The sequence below is a fragment of the Amblyomma americanum genome, chromosome 6 (genome assembly GCF_052857255.1).
Source record: "Amblyomma americanum isolate KBUSLIRL-KWMA chromosome 6, ASM5285725v1, whole genome shotgun sequence".
Lineage (NCBI taxonomy): Eukaryota > Metazoa > Arthropoda > Arachnida > Ixodida > Ixodidae > Amblyomma > Amblyomma americanum.
Window position 1 is genome coordinate 113,602,793 of NC_135502.1, and position 20,028 is coordinate 113,622,820.

The window sequence follows — 20,028 nt, forward strand, 5'->3', positions numbered from 1 at the left end:
ATGAGCTCCAACCACGGGGCGCGCACCGCGCTGGTCCTGCTCAAGCTTCTCGGCATTCTGGCTAACGTGCTCATCATCACTCACGCCGGGCGGCGCCGCACCCTGGCCCTCAGCATGGCCGCCCTGGCCGTCGTGGCCGGAGCAGTGGCCACGGCGCACGTGGTCCGGGCTCCCAGCCACGTGCAGGCGGCCGTCGTCGTGCTGTGGATGCTGGTGTTTGAGCTGTGCGCCATCACGCTGTTCATCCTGCCCGGAGAGCTGTACCCGACCGTGGTTCGTGGAGCGGGGCTCGCCCTCTGCTACACCTGCGGACGCATGGGCGCCTTCGCGGCCCCGTTCCTCAACAGAATCCACTCTGAGGACATGAAGGGCTTGCTGCATGTACGCCGTGGCGGCCGCGCTGCTGCTCTTCTGCGGACAGATGGCGCTGGCGTTGCCGGAGACGACGCAGCTGCAGCCGGCCAACACGATGCGGGACCTGGCGGCGGAAAAGTGGCAGCTGCGCTCCCCCCTGAGGATCGCGCGAGAAGGGGGCAAGCGGAAGCGACCCAAAAGTGGCGAGTCCGCCATTTGCGAGAGCGACCAGACGGGGTCGAAGCAGGCGGCTGGAAGTGAAAGACAGGATGCGCAGTGACTGAGGGAGCTATTCATCATACTATCATACTATCCATCATCCTCATTGAGCGAATATATATAATTTACTTCGCTGCCTCGATAAGGGAATTCACAGTGGACTTAGACAGAAACTACTAATGGATCATTGTTAGACATATTATTGATCCGCATACCACAGATCACTGTATTCGCAATCACCGACATCCAGACGACTCAGCGATTTTCTTGCTTGATTAAAAATTTATTAATTATGTTTCGCAAATTTTGCGCAAAGTTTTATAGCAAGTAGCGAGGTTCGACACTCTCCGCCCAAAGTTCAGATGCGGAGAACTGAGTGAAGGACCCAGTGTAGAGCATGGCAAAACTGCCTCTTGGGCTGCATATTTTTGACAAAGACTACATTAGTTAGAGTTGCCGCACAACAGGAACCATTTGCTCGGATGGAGGGTGCGTTCATTTCAATTTCGACGACGCAGAGCCCTCATACGGAGGCAGGTGATCACAATCTACACGGCCCCAGACCAGCTCCAGACACAGCCCGCTGTATAGTGTCTTCATCTTCGCGACGCACTGCCCGCAGGTTTTAGGGTCTGTTGTCTGGCGTTAACTTTGTGCAGAACACAAGAGTGCACGTACGGCATTGCTGAGATTCCTCTCGTATACTCTTAGAAAGTGCATGATGATGTGTGGGTGGGGACTTTATACACTCGCCGTACGTAAAGTTTGCGCCCACAAAACACGATCAAACTCCTCCCATCTTTCTATTCTGTAGAAAGTGCGTCTTCCATTTGGAGGCCTTTCCTTTGCGCATGATATAGGTAAGTGGCGATGGATGTATGCCCATCCATACCATCGCCACCGAGGTTAGACCGTTCGGGGTTATACGGACCAGCACTTCTATAGTCAGACACAACTCAAGAACGAAGCGGCAGATGTCTCTCATAGGAGGCTCTCCAGCCAATGGCGTCGACCGAGTGCCATGATGTCGTGGTTAATCCCATTTCACAGAGGCACAGGCCAGCCATCTGTGATTGCACGCTACAGGGGATTAAATGTGGCGACACTCGCTCGACGCTTTTGTCTCAAGGGCCTGCTTTGAGATGAATTCGCCACTTCGATCTTGAGTTGTATTCGGCTGTAGGAAGCCGGCGGGTCCTGCACATGCTGTTATGTGCGAGTGGGGTTACCTTTGATTTCTGTATGCGCCATGAATTTAGGTACTTTGAGTTGCGTGCTAATTTAAGGTTCTACCACATTAAAATTTGGTAGATCATCTGTGCCCTAGTCTAGCTAAACATCTTATAGGGTCTGGAAGATTCCTAGTTCTGTGGTTGTTTGCGAGGTTTGAGAACGGGGACGATCTTCGGCATGCTTCCACTCCATGGCGATGCACGAGACAGCGAAATAGTGTGGTGCACTCAGATGTAGGGGGAAACTGTCGTGTAAGAATATTTTATGCAACCGAGGTTGGTACGCAGAGCTCCAGTGCACCCACGCCGTAAAACCCACCAAGTGAACTATGTACAGCTGTTTGCTAACCAACTGCAAATTCAGTGCTCTGGAAGCGAGTGTTTCGATATCTGCATCCAAAGCAGAGCGACTTTAGATAGATAAAGAGGAGGAGGGAAAGGCAGGGATGTTAACCAGAAAGGGGTTCCGGTTGGCTACCCTGCACTGGGGAAGAGGGATTAGGGGACTAAAAGGAGGAAGAGAGAAGGGAAAAAGGCATAACACAGACACGCACAACGCTGTCACAATTTGTCACTCAATCCAGTCGCTCTCAAGTAGGCAAAGAGTGCCTTGTATGTCTTGAGGGCAGTCGACTGCTGTGGCCACGGACCGAGTGACTTTAGTGAACATGAATCGTCATGGAAAATTCGCTTGCGCTCAGTACCTAACTTGTAGTCCGATTGTTTTGCACGCAGTTTTGGTTTCCACTTAAACAGTCGGACGACTGTTGTTGCTGACGCCTCAAAAACGATGGCAGACTGTTGCAACTTCACAAGTGAGCGCCATATCACGTTAGGCATAAAAAACTGCAACATAACAGCTGTTTGTTTACATGATGTCATTCCGGCTTCTGGAGCAGTTTAGCGTTTTCAAGAGTTTAAATGAACTGAGACGACAAAGCAGAGGTTATAGTGCAGTTTTTAAATGCCTCACGTGATCATACTCACTTGTGACGTCACAACCATCGTCTGGCAAGCTGAAACTACAGAGGGAAAAAATTCAATTACAAGTTACTTATTGAGCGCTTATGAATTCCACACGGCACTCGATGTTTACTACTGTTGTGCACATCATTCAAGAACAAAAACGCTCTCCGGAAAATTTATTGTCTCTACCCCTTTAACATAAGCAGTGTTTTATCGCCATTCAGAACTTTTGCGACTTGAGGATGCTGCTTTGCCTTGGTGGCCACCTTACATTATTTTTCTTTATTTGCATAGCGCTTCAATAATTGCCTAGTTTTATATCAAGTACCTGATTGTTTTCCATACCCAGAAATTCTGGCATAAAACTCATACTGAAAAACAGCGCACACAATACAGAGACGAAGAAAAGAAACGACAACACGAGCGCTGCGCTCGTGTTGTCGTTTCTTTTCTTCGTCTCTGTATTGTGTGCGCTGTTTTTCAGTATGAGTGCATACCAACTCGCCCAGTCTTCTACTTTGGACGAAAGCATGTTTCAACGGCAAAGAGTTCATTAACGCAATTTTTCATTTATAACAATCAATATATCTGCAGATATGTACAAACGTTAGCGCAAAATACGATACATTAACAAGAAAGGTGTACAAGACAACGCACTACGATGGCTGACACTTGGGAAGAAGGTGATGAAACACATAGAAAAGGGCCCACAGTATTGGAAACACCCTTTTAAATGTGTTTCATCACCTTCTTCACAACGGTCAGCCTCGTAGAGCGTTGTCTTGTCCACCTTTCTTGTTAATGTCTCATATTTTGCGCTAACGTTTGTACATAGAACTATGCACCGACTAGCTCGGAAACAAGTGTTACATGAATCCGCAGATATCCCATCATCTGACTTGCATTTGTTTGCTATTAACTTTTTTGCTATCGTCAAAAATGTTCCCCATCGGTTTTATATTGCAGTCTTAACTGCTCGTTGCGAGCGATGGAAAAACTTTGAAAAGAAAGATTTTGCTACGCATCGGAGGAATGGAGCGTTACCTTCAATGGAAAGGAAAATGATAGGTGTAAAGTTAAGAGACTGGAAGCGGTCATGAGTGGGTGAAGGAACAAACGCGGGTTAATTACATCCTAGTTGAAATCAAGAGGAAGAAATCGGCTTGTGCAGGGCATGTAATGCAATGGCAAGATAACCGCTAATTCCTAAGGGTAACGGAGTGGATTCCATGAGAAGGCAAGAGTAGCAGGTGGCGGCAGAAAGTTAGGTGGCTGGATGAGATTAAGAAGTTTGCAGGCATAGGGTGGGCGCAGCTGGCAAAGGACAGGGCAAATTGTAGATACATGGGAGAGACCTTTGCCCTGCAGTGGGTGTAGTCAGGCTGCTGCTGCTGATGATGATGTCCTTAAAGTATTATAATGTTCAAAATTTTTGCCCAGGGGTGTTGGTCATGATGAAGTAGCCACACTTCGATGCTCTCGTTTACTTTGCTCAGCTTTTATGTTCATATTGCGCTTCGTGTTTCCTTGCACCTTAATTGCTCCCAGGCCGCGTGCCCTTACGGTTTGTGGCACATTGCGACCATGAAGACGACGCTGAGAAGAACGAAGCGGATATTTGGCCTACCGACACGCAGAAGGTGACGTGTCCCTCGATACTGGAAGCACGGCGCCTTTGCTGAAGCAGACAACTCGGCGAAATGCTTGTGTCTGCTCTAATTATCATCTCCTTGTCGGCATCTGACGCAATTTGGGTGAGTGCTCGAGCATCTGCTTTTATTGTGCGCTAGTGTTAGGGTGGGCGACGTCGTCCTATCGAAAGGGAGGATCAACGTCGTTGAATCTTGTACGGTTTACTGCGCAGCGTGATGTGGCACAGGAAATGTCCTCGTTACCTCTTCCGACTTTTGTGCGACAGAGCCTGTTGCTCTTGTTAGGGAGAAAGGCGCTGAGCTGTAAGCTTCCACTTCGCTGTTTAGGGCAACTGCCCGCTACTTGAGTAACGCGCAGTTGTTTAGGGAAACTATTCGTCACATGACCGCAACGCAGGCCATGGGGCTCCGTGGCCTCTAATTATATCTTGTTCTTATGAGACCTCTGATCCATCTCGCCACACGCGCCACATTGATCAACTATTGTCTCCTACAGGGGAATAGCCGAAAGGGAGACCCCCCCCCCTTCTGATAGACTGGGAATGTTGGTTGACAGCCGTGGATAGCGAGATTACTGCATCTTGATTTTCACAATAGTGGTTGTATCCGCTTAATGTCAAGTTATACGCGGTGAGCGACCTGTCTGTGCTAAACCGTGAGCAGCGATGAAGGCTCAGAGGAAGGTTTCTCTTTCTCCCCACTATGCTACCCATCGCGTACAACCCTCTTCCACTTTCTCTCTCCCTCCTTTTCCCTAAAGCGGGCGGAGAGAGGATTTGCCTTTATCTTTTTGGCTCCCTGCCAACAGAGGCAGATTGCGAAGCGGAAGTCGACGACGACAGCGCGAAACAGAGGGACCAGCTGATAAGTGCTAACTCGGTAAAAAAATGGTTCGGTTTACCGGGCATAACGTGTCGAAGCGACTCAGGCTATGCGGTAGGCCGTAGTGAAGGGCTCCGGAAATTTCGACCATCTGTCGTTCTTTAACGTGCACTGACATCGTAAAGTGCACGGCCTTTTAGCATTTCGCCTCCATCGAAATACGGCCGGCGCTCTAAAAGAAATGTTCGGGCAGTAAATAGGCTTCGATGGTGAAATGAGAAGACCATTAAAGAAGCGTGTTGTGTTCTTACAGGGCTCGATACTATTTTACTAGTGTTTAGTTTCCGTAAACGGAAAAGGCGGTCTCATAGTTCGATCACCTGGCGGGACTAGTGGAGTCCCGCGCTCTGGAAATATACACAGAATAGTTCTGGACAGGGAGTTTATAATTGGAAACAATAAACAACACAAACAAAACAAAACAAAACATATAGCATGGGATGGAATACCTTAATCTATATTTTTCTCTGTTGCATAATTTTTTGGAGTGTATTAGGGATCAACCAAACTTGGACGCGCACCTTTATATTTTTGCGGCCACCTTAAATTCATGCCGTGGAGCGGAACTTGCTAATTATGCTGGTGGATGTGGGCAGATGGCAGTGTTACTTGAACGACGAATCTGCATAATTTGGGTACAGAATTGTTTCTTCTGCGAAAAATATGGAGTCGGACCACGTTCTCTAGCACCTGGCCATCTTCAAATACACTTTTAATTCCGGATTAGCTGATGGGCGCCCCTGTATTTAAGCTCTTGGTTCCACCAATGCAAACATTTCCCGTTGTCACTCTCAGCTTCAGGCCGACCAGCTAGCTCGTGCAAAATCAGTTAAATACGGTTTCCGACCGTGGTATCTCTCATCCGGAAATCCACCAGCAAGGTGACAGCTATTTTTCCTAATCATCCTAGTTCTGCTCTGCGAGCAGGGGAAAAAAAGTGGCACTTGCTTGGAGGACAAAATGGAAATGAGTTTGAGTTTATTTCCACAACCAGGGAGATACGATGGTTGTGGGGGATACAAAGGAAAAAAACCTGCTCAGGGGCAGCTTGACTGGCCTCAAGTACCGTTACAATGGCTGAAGCAGGGCGGAGAGAAGGATTATGAATATACTAAAAGTTAAAACAAAGGCAAGCAAAAAAAAAGATACTATTCAAACAGTAAACAAAAAAAGAAAATAAAACAAGAAAAAAAACGCCGTACACAGCTTATCACAGAAATCAGTCATGCGCACAAAAATATTTCAAACAGGTGTCTTACAGAACAAGTGAGCACGTTGATGTTACATTGAGTAAGGCCATTAGGTAACTTTGGCAACCTGTAGCATAACATTTGTTGACCATAATTAGTTCGAGGATGAGGAACACACCAAGTCTCCGGAGCTCGAGTAGTGTAGGGGGCTAAGAGTTTTGTGGGATTAGCGCGAGAGCAAAGATTACCTATCTTATTCTTTGTGTCTTTACGGCAGGATAAAGCCAGGCGGTGATGCAGTGCTCGAGTGGTCGCTTTTACGAACTGCGCTCATTGACCGCACACCGATCTATTTTTAATTTAATTCTCGATCTTGGCGTCTTCGGTTTCGTCATCTTTTTTTAACTCCGCGACATTGGCCAGTCTCTACTATACATTCATAGATCCTTGGGAGTCCTCGTGAAACTCCTGGCGCAGTGGTGCAGCGGTTAAGCAATGCGCCACTGCCCTGCGATGCCAGGTGCTCCCAGCGGTGGTTCTTGTGGAGCCCAGGTTGCTCTTCCTGAACGACCGATCATTAATTTAACTGCCACCTGCCACAGTGGGCAGTTTGCTCACCATTAGGTGGGTAGGGCTTCACACCTAGGTTTCACCTATGGCTTCACTTTCAACGCGGCATGTCCCCTCAAATGCTAACGCATTATATGAAGTCTGGCGTGTAATGGGGAACTCTCTAACCTTGATGTGGAAAGATCGGGCGGTGCAGAACACCCATGAAACTCGCAGGGCGCCGCCACCCCGGGCCGTGAGGAGGAGGAGGATCGGTGCGAGAACACGATCAGCCCGTACCTGATCAACGCGAGCCACTCGCGCATCGAGCTGCTGTGGAAGAAGGCACGCCTGGCCTCCGCCTACTGCCTCTGCCGCGGCAGCGTGGCCCGCGCCGGATTCACGGCCGACTTCGAGGGCTGCGACGGCGGCTCCCGCTGGCTGTGCCGCCACAGCGACCCGGATGAGCCGGCCGCCATCAGCGCCGCGCCCCTGGAGCCGGCTACCGAGCACGTGTTCTGCGCGCGACGCCGATGTGCCGGGGGCGGATACAGCCCGCACGCCGAGTGCGCCAGGGTGCGCTCCGCACAGCGGGAAGGTATGCGCCCGCTGCTCAGGGTGTTTTTGTAGCGAGAGCTACACTGGGCTACAAGTCGAACATTTCGCGGTACATGGGAGAGACCAGTTGTGCGCAAGCGCCGTTACCATGGCAACCGATGAGGAGCAAAGTGCGGCGCGCGCTTCGGCGTCACTGCGTGGCGTCACTCAGATGAGCAGTTGTACGCATGCGCCGATACCATGGTAACCAGAAAGGCCCGCCTCGCCGCACGCCACTCTATCACCCGAACCGCGCTTCACATGCGCAGCATTGCATATAAAAGGCGGAGATGTAGTGGGCGTCTGTATCAACGTTTGATATGCATGCAGAGAAGGAGGGTCCATCTGCTGCTAAACGGCGTTATAGACAAGAGAAGATTAACTCTTCCGATCCTGATGTCGCCTGACATTTGGCTTGAACCTACTAAGAACGCTGGAGTCTGTGTGTACGTGAAACTAGGTACCACTACTGTCAGACATCTCCCTTAAATCGCGGTGAATAACGGTGAAGCCTGCTGTGTTCGGCTTCTGGAGAGCGGCATTATCATCCAAGGGTCTACGTGGCACCGGGAACATCTGTCAAGCAGACGATTGATGTAGTTGCCACGTGTATACCAGCCTATCGTCACTGTTTCACAGTTGTGTGTGACTTTGGGTGATTTCAACAGGAAACAAAACTCTCTTAGTCAGTGTATGAAAGAAAAGTTTGACTTTAATTTAGCTTTGGACCCTCATGTCCAGACTACACAATGGGGAACTACTATAGAGCTTGTATACTAAAGAGGCTCTACCAAATCGAAATAATTTATCGACAAAATTGAGACTGCTGCATGCTGCTTCGCAGATCATCGGGCAGTCTTCGTCTCTGTGAAGCAAAATGAATAAAAGATGTGTATACCCAATGTCTCTTATTGCTAAATATACAGTGACCACAACAAGCTCAGCCAGGGAAACGTACCTCTCGCTACGTATATCCTGGCATAGCCGAGCTAAGCCACTGCCGATTTTTTTCTGGGCATCACCTCGTGTACCGCATAGAATCTTTTGGACTAGGGAAATTCAGCCGCCGGCTGGAAAGGGAAGCAGCGGCCCGAGCGCCCTCTGTCTCCCCACTACGCAATCGAGGAGGTGTTAAGTAGCGTGGTACGGGTGTTGACAGCTCAAGCAGCCACTGCCACCGTTCTAGTTGTGCGGTGATGCGACATGGGACGCCGGCACTCCGCTACAGCCCCGTTGGGATAACAGGGCACATACGCAGCCGGATGACGTGTGCTTGTGGGTGCGGCTGCATACGATCCTCGGCCACTCGGTTTCTGTCTATCATGTCGGAGGAGCCAGAAATCAATGCGCCGTAAAGCCAAGCAGAGCAGCATTGTTCGAAAATCTAAAAACTAATATGGTTATCCCAACGACCAGCTACCAATGAGGCACCTCACTGTAATGGTTAAAGATGACTTAGGTTTAGGGAAACCATTGAACTCGTACGTATTGCCTGTTTCTTGACGTCCGCCGGCGTTGAACTACTAAGCCAAAGAAATGATATCTCTGTACTCTAAAAGCTTACGTTTAAATACTGCTGAAGATCTTCGCTGAAACCCTAGCTTAAGGATGTATGGGGCACGTTGTCATGGCGGCTTTTATAAAAAAAATCTTTCTCGCTCTTGATGCTTGTTGACCACACCTGATTGTCCATGGTCACGGCTCCGGTTGCCGTACCAGGAACCGCTTCGATTCATATTTAAGCAGCGGGACTCGTCCTCGGCCGCCTTCAAACGTCCCACCCCTGCTCCTGTCTCTTGCTCTTGTCAGGCTGGAAGTTCACCGTGGACCTGATGGAGCCGAGGCGGGCGCTGTTGCTGTGGACGGGCGGCGCCGGCTCGCACGACGTCACCTGGTGTCGCTGGGTGGGCGCGCTGAGCGTCTGCCAGAACAAGAGCTCGGGCACCGACGGCGTCGTCATCACCGACCTGGGCGCCTGGCGCACCTACGACGTGGCCGTCGGGGGCCCCACGCGGGACTCGGAGCCCCTCTTCGCGGCACACTTCAGGACAAGGCCAGACAGTGAGCTATAGGTCCATGCATGCATTCAGAAATTATTCTTGCACATTCATTGATGTACTTTAGGAGTTGAAACGCTTATCTATTGAGAAGTGTGGACATGTATGAGAATACATATGTGGACGTGTATTGAGTAGACGTGTATGTTTAGAAACCAGAGCATATATCCATGATCGCTTTCACCTTCTCCTAAAGAAATGCAAACCACACAGACACGCTGAGACTGCGATAAAGCTTATTCCCGGTAATCTTGAATCTGTAGTTGTTTGTTTACAGATTTCTCTAGTTCTCGCGGAGTTGCATTCAAAAAGAGAACGTTTTCTGACTTCATGAATGGGAATCCTTTCCCTATAAGAATCGCCATCACGAAGAATGAGCCCGCACACCTTGGTAAACAGGAAACACCTGGAGAATACAAGATCACTGCTTCGCAGTAATGATACTAAGACCAATGCGTAAAGGCCACGGGTTATTTGAACCTATTTTTAATGCGTTAGCAGTATAGTATTATTTTCCCAAAAATCCGTGATCACTGTGTGTGTATGAAGCGTCTGCCCTCCGGAAGCATCCTCTTGTGGATGCACCACCCACCGGTTAAAATGAAACTCCACCCAACAAGCCACCCCCCCCCCCCTCCCCCCACCCATCAGCCTCCAGACGCCTTCATTCACCAGAAGTCCACGCAGCACCTACACGAAACATATTCGGAGTGGAATGCGATAGAATTAGGCTTCACATTTCTCGCAGCTTCTGTTGTAACCACTCTGTGCGTCAGTTTCTATCCATTTTTCGGTTCATCAGGTGTCCGCTATGCTATGCTGTAACGATTCGGACATTCGCATATATCGTTTTTTTTTTCTGATTTCAATTCCCTACCTCGGTTGCTGTCAGAAACTAGGTTGCTCGCAACCCGTTTTGCCGGTTGTGATAACCTCACAAGGTCACGTGACCTGTCTCGACGAACGGCAGGTATGTTGTGATGACGCCACAATATCACGTGACCTACTTAGATCAATCCGCTAATTTCATCTCGGATAACAGCACGGTGTTAAGAAAACTCAAATACTATCGCGTTGTCGGGAGAAATCAAGCTTCTACCCGTCCACCTTCACCCACCGCCTACCGCGCCACCTACCGCACCCTTCAGAAGACCTCCAACCTGGCCCACCTTCACTCTCTAGAAGCCTCCACCCACGCCGCAGCGCAATAGAAAAGCGTTGGCGAAATCAAGTTCAGATACGGAATGGGCGACGGTCATAGTGAAACATATAGATCGAAAGAGAAAACCGAATCCAATGCTGCAAACAAAGATCTGCCGCATCACATCGTATGATCGCCAGTCAGTTTGTTGTGATCATAGTTTTGTGTGTATTCAGTAAAGAATAAGAACCGAAGAGGAGCAGGAAAATGCGTTTTAAAACACGAGATAAGTGCCATCATGAGAAACCATGTGCCATTATTGTAGTGTGACGTTGCACAAAGCCTATTTTTCTCTCTATATGTACATCTTTCCTAAGCCGGCGAGTATTATTATATGATGGACACGCACTTGCTTTTTTTTTTTTGCAGAGCCGCCACTTGGTTTGAACGAGCAGTTCTCCCCAAAAGTACCAGTTGCCTATGGTCATCATTCCCGGACTGTACTTACGAGCGTCCTCTTATGAATTTCGCTTCCCTGCACTATGCTGCACGTGTTAAATTACTCTCTTATATTTGCTACATATTCGCTCTGAGGCATGTCTAGGATGCTATCAAAATTAGGGATTAATTTAGCTTGAATTTATATGTTAAGCATGACGTTCATCGCTGTTGCTGTAAGATCTCTCTGATTTGTAATGCTTCATTATTCATGAGTGCAGAATAAAATGGTATTTCTTCCACGACTACCGCGTCGAATCTGTATAGTGCACATACATATCTGGCGGCTGTGGGTCATGTCACTGACCCCGCACTGCCGCGCAGCGCCCAGCGCCCCAGTGCTGCTGCACGCGGAACGTGTGGGCGCGGGCGAGGCGCGCCTCTCCTGGTTGGCGCCCGAGTTGCCCCGAGGTCCCCTTCACGCCTACGACGTGTCCTGGTGCTCGGGCCAGGCGTGCGAGTCCCTGGAGACGCCGCGAGAGACGCGGCACGCAGTGCTGCGCCCCGTGCTGCCCTCCACCAACTACACGTTCCGCGTGCGCGCCAAGAACGTGCTGGAGGACGTGCCCCTGGAAGGACCGCACGCGGAGGTCGCCGTCTTCACGCCGCCCGAGGGTGAGGGGGCGCCGTCAATGAGGTTAACCCTGTCGCTCGTCATTGGCTGACTGAGCCACTCACTGGAAGCATCGGATTTCTTAACCCGCTTAGGTTGCTCCAAGAGGAACCAGGATGGCCCTCGGATCTTTCAGGCACGGGATTACGGATCTTGGCATTCGTGGTTACAATGACATCTAACATCGTTTTAAGCGGCTCATTCATGCAGAAGGACTAGATACTCTAATAAAAAGAGATTGCTGAATGCGTACAATTACGTAGTCAGATTTTTTTCTTGATTAATGGTGACAAAAAAAAAAATACGCGACAGGACTCATCGCAGTTTTAGAACGCTGAATGCACGTAACGTGGCTTGGCGACACTAACTCGTACAGCTTGCAGCCAACTCCCGCCAACTTTAAAGACTACGGTTCCAACGCAAGCCGCTGCGATGGCTCAATGGTTATGGTGCTCGGTTGCTGAGCGAAAGGCACGGGTTCGTTCCCGGCCGCTGCGATCGCATTTCGATGGAAACGAAATGCTGGAGGCCCAGGCACTGTGCGATTTCAGTGCACGTTAAAGAACCCCTGGTGGTCTAAACCATCCAGGGCCCTCCATTACGGTGTTCCTCATCGTCTGAGTCGCGTTGGAACGGTAAACCGCAGAAACCAAACCAGACCATTCCAACACGTGGTCAGTCTGCATGTGCATCGACTTAATGACTGCGTGTAGCAAATTCACACTAATATGCAGGTCTTTCAGTGTAGATGAGATCTCCGAGGGAACTAAGAACTCGCCCTTACGCTTATTAAAATGCGAGACATGTCTTATGACTTTGTTGCCAAGACTACGACTCGTGCTCAGGGCTCGTCTTTCGGCTGGAGGCATCGGCGTGGATGGCGGTGTCGCTGTCGTGGTCGGGCGCCGGCGTGTCGACGGTCAAGCACTGCCTCGAGGCCGGCAACTGCGAGAAGTCGTTCGTGCAGGGCGGCGGCCGCATTGAGATCGCCAACAGCCAGCCCTGGACGCTGGCCAGCGTAGAAGTGACCGACCCGTCGGACGCACTCCTCTTCTACACCGTCTACCGGTCACCGCCAGGACGTGAGCATAGCAAGCGCATGCGGACTGTGCACACTACTTAGGCTGAGGCTACATGCGTGTGGAAGGCTTTCTTGCAGAAACATGTGGCAACTCTGAGGCAACGCACTAATTTCTTACCTTTCCAATGCAAAAGTTGCACAACGAGTCGTAAGAAACACGTCTGCGTGGTTTCCAATTTATATATTCTCGCTTGCTCGTGTTCCCTCTGAAAGCTCAATTCTCCGGAGACATACGTATAGAGGCCTCTTTGAAACCTTCTCCGGCAGCATCCGATCGCCGTAGCACTCCGCTCAAAACCATTCATAGCGGGGATCGTGACCAACTCATCAATATCGGACCTTTGTTAGCACGGCCGTGACTCATGGCTTCTGTTTACTTCCAGGGGTGGTTGAGTTGTTTCAGAGCCTTAATGTCGTTTCGAAAAAAATCTCCTTAACGTCCAAATACACGTTTTCCGGAAGGAACAGTCACCGAATTCCATTTTACAATGTGCTGCCTTGAACCCATAATCCAACTTTCTTTCATCTCCTTCGTGTTTGGGCCCTTTGTGTGCATTCGTATGGCCTCACAAGTCACTGTACGTTCATATAAATCGGAGGCTGGACTTCTGCCGCGTCGTCAGTGCCGCTTTTGTTCCATACCTTCCTTTCTTAAATTGTGTTTTCAGGGCTTCAAGCTTTATTTGACGGTGTTTATAGCATGATACTTATTTATAGGCTGAGGTCTCTAGAAGAAGGCCGCTAACGAATCTCGGGTGATGAAAAAAATCTAATTAGAAATTAAAGAAAGGGGCACAGTGCCAAGGAAATAAATCAGTTTTGATAAAAATGCAAGAGAGAAAGGTTCAGGATATGAAAGTCGGAAAGAGAGTTAAGTTAGATTTTTCACCATGTGGGCGTCCAATAAAATCTTGTGTTTCTTGTTTCTTCTCCCTAGTTCGTACTCTTCGGTTGTCCAAATCATTGTTGATGCGTCTTAGTTCGCAGGCGCTGATTGTGCTGTGTTGACGGAGCATGTTGGTACAGGCTGCGTTTTCTCATTGGAATCATGCTAGCTCCTTGCCTTGCGGCCACAGGAGTGACTTTGGGTGCCAACGCAGGCATGCTGTTAGTCGTATGTTTACTCCCGCCTATTTTTCACAATGTCCTGTAATATTTTAACTCGCTTTTCATCTCTTACTGTCTCTGGTTTTCTCTTCTCTATGTTCTTCCCGAGCATTCCTGTTCATATTTTTCTTTCAAGACACAATTTTTCAGGTAATGATAGAAGTCTTCCTCTTCAGAACCCCATTTACAATTACTTCCTGCCTTGGATGTTGAATCGCTGGAAGAAAATGCAAATCATCCATGTCCAGTGATGGCCTGTGATAGGTAGTGACTGGTGGGAAATGTTTTTGGTATTTGTTTTTTTTTTCCTTCGTTCTGCCATATGTTATTCTATTTATCTGCAAGTTCAATTTCAAGTTGCTTTTTTATGAATTGGGTAGTTATCGGTAGCTTTTTTCCTCTCTTCTATCTGGCACTTCCTTCGCTAGCTGATCTGCTGTTTCATTGCCGGCATTTCCACTGTCTCCCTTGACTAAAGTTAAACGTATTTGGTATCAGTGGAGTCTTTGCAGGTTTTCTTTGACTATGTGAAAAATAGGGTTAGTGTTGCTCGGATTTTTTATGGATTTAAGTGCCTACAAACTATCGGTAAATATTTGAAATTCGTAATGGTCATTTTTATTCTCGATAAAATATATTGCTTTTTTGTAGCTGTTGCTTCTGATTCAAAGTTAGTGGAATATTTCAGCAGTTTGTATTGTTACAAAACCTGCTCCGAATTTTTCGTTGTTTCTTGATCTGTCTGCATATATTTTGCCAGCAGTATCTATATCCTCTTTCGTATATTCGAAGGTCAAACGCTGGCGTGAAAGTCGGCTGATATTTCCACAAGTCATACTTGCGTGAAATCTGATCCTGAGTGAAAGTTGCGTCTTTCCACCGAAACGTTCTTCATTCCTGAGTTATTCTATAGAATTCGTTTTCTTGTTCGATTTTAAACGTACAGGTGGGATACTTGCGACGAGAGTTAAAGATTGGATGTTGTTCTATGCTCTTTCGTAATAAGTATCAGTGCTGGCCTTTCTATTGTCTTAAGCTTGTTTTTTATGGCTACTTCACTGTACCTGTCACTGTACCTCACTGGTGAGCCATAGTTAATAATTCGCTCCGTTCCTCTAAGCTGTTGCCTAAGCTGTTCCTTTCTTAGGCCTTTATTTGATCAGTGAATCTGTAGACATTATGATTTAGGGCATTGATTTTTCTCTCTAACATATTTTAAGTTGGGAAGAAAGGATAGTTTATGATAAAAAATAACCCCAAGTATTTTAATCTCATCTGTGTATCTAAGTTTTTATTTTTTTATTTAAATTTTTTTGTCGAATACGGTATCTTTTTCCTATTGTAGTGAATTTTGTTTCGTCCCCAAGAATAGATAGCTTCTGGAGCTTCATTTGCTACTCTTTCCAGCTCTGTTCGAGATTTTAATATAATAAGAAGTAGAATATCGTCTGCTTAAGCTTGTGAGTGTTTCTTGGAAGCTTTAATTTAAATATATCAGCTATCGTGAAGTTCCACAGTAGTGGACTTGATGGGGATCCTCGTGGTGAGCGTGTTTGATTTGGTTTGGTTCTTTAGAGTATAGCGTCCTCATAAATTATTTGTTGATTTGATAGTATTGATTTTGTGATGTTGATTAGATTTTTATGTGATTTTGATGCCGGCATGATGAACGGAATTTTTTTTCCGTATGACGTCGGCTTAATGCTATAGACATTTGCATAGAGTCGAAGTTCAGCATCAGACACCTGCTTGCAACACTGGCAACATATAAGGTGCAAAGCTTTTCTACGCTCTCGTCAGAGGAAATAATTACTGCCCTCGACAGTCGTGCATAGGTCTTCCAGAATTCTGAGACTTTTGTCTGAAAAATTTTTCATTTATGAACTTTTTAATTCAGACTCAGTCAGTATTCATGCAGTAACCTGTAAGGAATGCCTCCTGGTATTCCTCTACGAAACGACGTCACAGACACGAAATTTTTTCTCGTAACATTGTGTGTATATTAGCGCCTAACATTTTTGCGAAGTTTTATGCGTACATGGGAGCTTGCTTCTGGTCTTCCTTTGTCTCTAAGCGGTAAAAGATAGTTATCATGAACGCTACTAGATAGTTGCATTACGTGCTGAGTATGCTCACTGCCTACTGCAGTGCATAAATAATTCAGAACCGCTGCGTGTGTCTAGGCGGCTATGAATAGGGCCCCTTCTGAAGCATTCAGTATAATATAATAAAAAAGCAAAACGAAAACTCCGAATTCATGGCTTCAAATGATGTCCTAATGGATGGCGTGAAATCCTAGAGCCTTTATACGCGCCACAGGCCTCACGTTTTCACGATTAGGCATTCATTCCTTCGCGCCACTGATGCGAACCACTCTTCGAGTTGCAGGAGTCGCGCTTTGTTCCGCGTTTAAGCAACTTGCTGCACAGCGAGCCGCACCGAAGGGCAGAGTGGCAGTTCCTAATGCGTGTCTCTCGTTCATTTGGATCGCGTGCCTTCCCCATTCAGGTCCAAGCGCCCCTCGGGATGTTCGCGTGTCCCCGGTGAACTCGTCGGCGCTGGAGCTTCGCTGGTCGGCGCCCGAGCGTTGCCGGGGCCCCGTGGACGGCTACCTGGTCCGCTGGCGCACCTTCTACGCCGAGGGAGAGGCGCTGCGGCTCGGGTCCCGCGACCTGCGCTCGCTGCTCATCGGCGACGTCGAGGAGCTCAACACCTACACCGTGCAGGTATACATGCGGCTGAGCACCAGGAAGGGGCAGCAACCCCGCCCTGCGCCTCGCGATGGCATGCAGGAACCATCATCATGTATTCTACAGCTGCGGCTTTTCATTGCTGAGATTTTTAGCTGCAATAGCATTTTTTCCAAGTCAGAGCGTTAGGACTTTTCTTGGAGTTGACCTCTTGCTTGGCGACCGAATATTTGCAAGTAGAAAGCAGATGCCAAGCGGCTTATCCAGCGGAACTTGAGTCAGAAAGAGAAGAGAAATAACGCATGAATCGATAAAACTCTGTGTTAGTCGCAGAGGAAAGAACATGCATGTTCTGCGGCCAGTTGATCCTTTAATAGGTGCGAGGTCACGCACTCCATGACGGAGGTTGCGGTTAATCGAAGGGGGGCATTGTTGACGACCGGGCACGTGTGCAGGAAATGCTCAGGGTTTGCGTAAGATAAGGGGGCAGTTAAGGCAGGCTGAGGAAGTTTGAAGGCGATACAGATAGGACCGTGCGGAGGTGTGTGAGACGTTTAGCTCTATTTTGCCTGATAAGCAGAATGATGGTATTCGCAGGGTGAGGTTGAGAGAGGGAGGGCTTGGCATATGCCTCCCTGACATCGTCACTGTGGGCGATGACGTTGCTACTGTACGGATGGGTGTCTTCTCATGTTGGTGGGAAAAGCCAGGTGGCTTGCATAGTGGCCAGCATCCCGACCTGTGCTTGAGTAAATATCGCGGTTAGGAATAATAATTAAATAATTTTTAATTTTGTGTTTCCCATGGAGACTACTGGTCTGTTGTCTCCTAGGCTCACCGCTGGCGTCATTACAATCATCTTCAACACTCGCACACTTATTAACATGAGTGTGATTTTTCTTTTGAATGCTGAGACATTTTCAGGGAATTCCAAAATAACCTGTCTCCCTCTAAAGTGTAAAGTCAATGTCAGTGCAGAACAGTCTTTGTAACGTTGTGCTGTAATGTGGTAGGTTTACATCGTCAATCGCTGCTTGTTCTTCAAATGGCGCCACGGCGGCCTGTGCTGTCGTAACAGCCTCGAAACTTTGCCTATTCGGCAGTCCTAAAATCTTTCCAAATAGTACCGCTGACGTTCATTGCAACCTAATGCGGAAGAGCCGCTACAGGACGTATTCAACAAAGTCAGTACGTTTTGTGAGGGCTTCACGTGATGTGGGCGGCGGATATAAGTACATATTATAGATTCACATGCCAGTAAACACTATACCTATTTGCGGTCTGCACATCAATGAAATCCGTTGCAATGTTCTCCCATTCAAACAGGTGGCCGCGTACAACCTCTGGTCCGGCAGCTTCCTGTCAGGGGATGAGGCGGTCGCCTACGGAATCTCCTACTCCTCCGGTGAGCCACATCATGCTTTCCATCATCTCATCTTTTTGCCTGCAGCCGCCTGTGCTTAAAATCTTCCTCACCGTATGCTCACTAGCTTATCGTAACAGTATGCAGAACATAGATGGAACTTAAGCGGACTATGCAATGTAGAAGCAAGCTAAAAAAGTCATAGATCGCTCTTTATGAATACTCCGCAAAAAAAAGTCGGCCGTCACCTTGATCAGGTGAGCATATTTCTTAAGTGCGTCAGTTGCACATTTGGGCGCACCACAGCGTAAGCAGATTAAAAAAAATATCAGCATGAACCGAGCAGTTGCAGCGAGAAGAGCAAAGCGATCAATTTTCCTGCTCGCGTTTCATTTCATGTCCAGAGTGCATTTCCTCTCCAACCTGCGGGCTGCAACTTCTGCGCTCCTGTGGTCATGCGGCCCACCGCTGTGACTCGAGGCAGCTTGCTGTTCGTGCCTTTGTAGTTAACAATCTGCCGCGGGCGAAAGAAAAAGATAACCTTAACAATGCGCGTAGATGAAACAGCATCAGGACGTTCTCGCACTGCAGCGATGAGAATCACGGCGTTCTGGCGCTGATTATTCCTCCGCTTGACGCTCTACATGAATTCAGTGACATATTCGTGGCAACAGTGCGCTGTAAATCACTCCTCTGTCACAGTGCTCCTTTCGAAGCCCGTAGCCTTGTTCATTTCCCAGGTGTTTCAAGAAAGCCGGCCACTAATATTTAAAAATAGGGTTTTTGCAGTAAAGAGAAGCTTTTTGCGGCATTGCAATACCAGTGTTGGTGCACGTCAAAATTTAGGCGAATCACGTTAACTAGTAAGGTCATTAAATAAATTATAATAGTTAACTGTGTAACTATTACAGATAGGCGCCCGAATGCAATGGGAGATTTTAGGCGACCTTTAGTAATAGCCGCATCTGTATTTAGAATTTCGCAAACGCCACTGCCTTCGCCACTCTAAACTAATTTGGGCCATTTCTCGCGCCATTCGAACACCGCGCGCTCGCGGTAGGGTGCGAAGCGACGTCAATCAAATCGCGTCACTGCATGGCGCACCTGATGCGTGACAACATGTGCTTCGCCCGCGCTGGAGCAGTGAAGTGGAGAGGAGCGGGGAGCACAGCAGCACGGGCGGGGCAGAGACTGTCTCCGGGTGCGTGCGTCACGGAATGACGCGATTTGGTTGACGTATCTTTTCGCACTCCCGCAAGCGCGCGGATTTCGAATGGCCCGCGAAATGGCCCAAATTAGATGAGCCACGGCGGCGAGCGTAATCGCATTTTCGAAATTCTATAAACTGATACGGGTATTACTAACGGCCGGCTACAAACCTCTGATTGATCAGTGATAGTTAAAAAGTTGCGATTCCAATTCAGTTAATCACTGTACTAGTTAACAAGGTTCGCCTGTTTTTGACGTCCGCCAGCACTGGTATTACAATGCCGCAAAAAATTTCTCTTCACCACAAAAACCCTACTTTTCAATTTAGTGGCTGCCTTCCCTGAAACATCTGGTACAAAGTACAAGCTTTTGTAGGCGTGATTCACGTTTTTGTTTCTCAGTTCAGTAAAGCGTGCTTTGTTTTTAGCTACTGAGTAGTGCAAAGAATAAAATTATCTGCATTAGGCTTTGTACAGGAAATTTCCGGTGGGGAAGAAGTGCGTGAACCCTATAGGAGGGAAAACCAGCCGCCACATGCAGTTTCACGAACAAAGTGTGATGATGTCAAGTGTGTTTTGCTTGCGGATTTTCTGAGCATTCATGGACTACACAATTTGTCGACGTTGTC

General features: G+C 48.1%; 2 protein-coding genes and 1 pseudogene across 2 annotated transcripts in view; all 3 read left to right on the forward strand.

Moving 5' to 3' along the window:
- On the forward strand, positions 1–634 carry LOC144095465 (solute carrier family 22 member 7-like; annotated as a pseudogene).
- A 3,772-nt stretch (positions 635–4,406) lies between these two features.
- Positions 4,407–7,674, forward strand: LOC144095466 (uncharacterized). The gene is made up of 2 exons (XM_077629196.1): positions 4,407–4,525; positions 7,282–7,674. Exons 1-2 carry the CDS (start codon positions 4,472–4,474, stop codon positions 7,672–7,674), a joined length of 447 nt encoding a protein of 148 aa, XP_077485322.1. The 5' UTR covers positions 4,407–4,471.
- A 1,784-nt stretch (positions 7,675–9,458) lies between these two features.
- LOC144094935 (protogenin B-like) overlaps positions 9,459–20,028 on the forward strand; it is a 37,946-nt gene continuing 27,376 nt past the window's right edge. The window contains exons 1-5 of the mRNA XM_077628803.1: positions 9,459–9,702; positions 11,662–11,952; positions 12,796–13,032; positions 16,647–16,864; positions 18,155–18,233. Coding sequence (XP_077484929.1) covers positions 9,474–9,702; positions 11,662–11,952; positions 12,796–13,032; positions 16,647–16,864; positions 18,155–18,233 — 1,054 coding nt within the window. The 5' untranslated portion in view covers positions 9,459–9,473. The remainder of the gene's footprint in view (positions 9,703–11,661; positions 11,953–12,795; positions 13,033–16,646; positions 16,865–18,154; positions 18,234–20,028) is intronic.

Excerpts from the sequence above, each read along its gene's own strand:
- LOC144095466 (XM_077629196.1), top strand. The coding sequence starts at position 4,472 with ATGCTTGTGTCTGCTCTAATTATCATCTCCTTGTCGGCATCTGACGCA. Across the intron at positions 4,526-7,281 it reads CGGCATCTGACGCAATTTGG|GGCGCCGCCACCCCGGGCCG; the intron begins GTGAGTGCTCGA and ends TGAAACTCGCAG.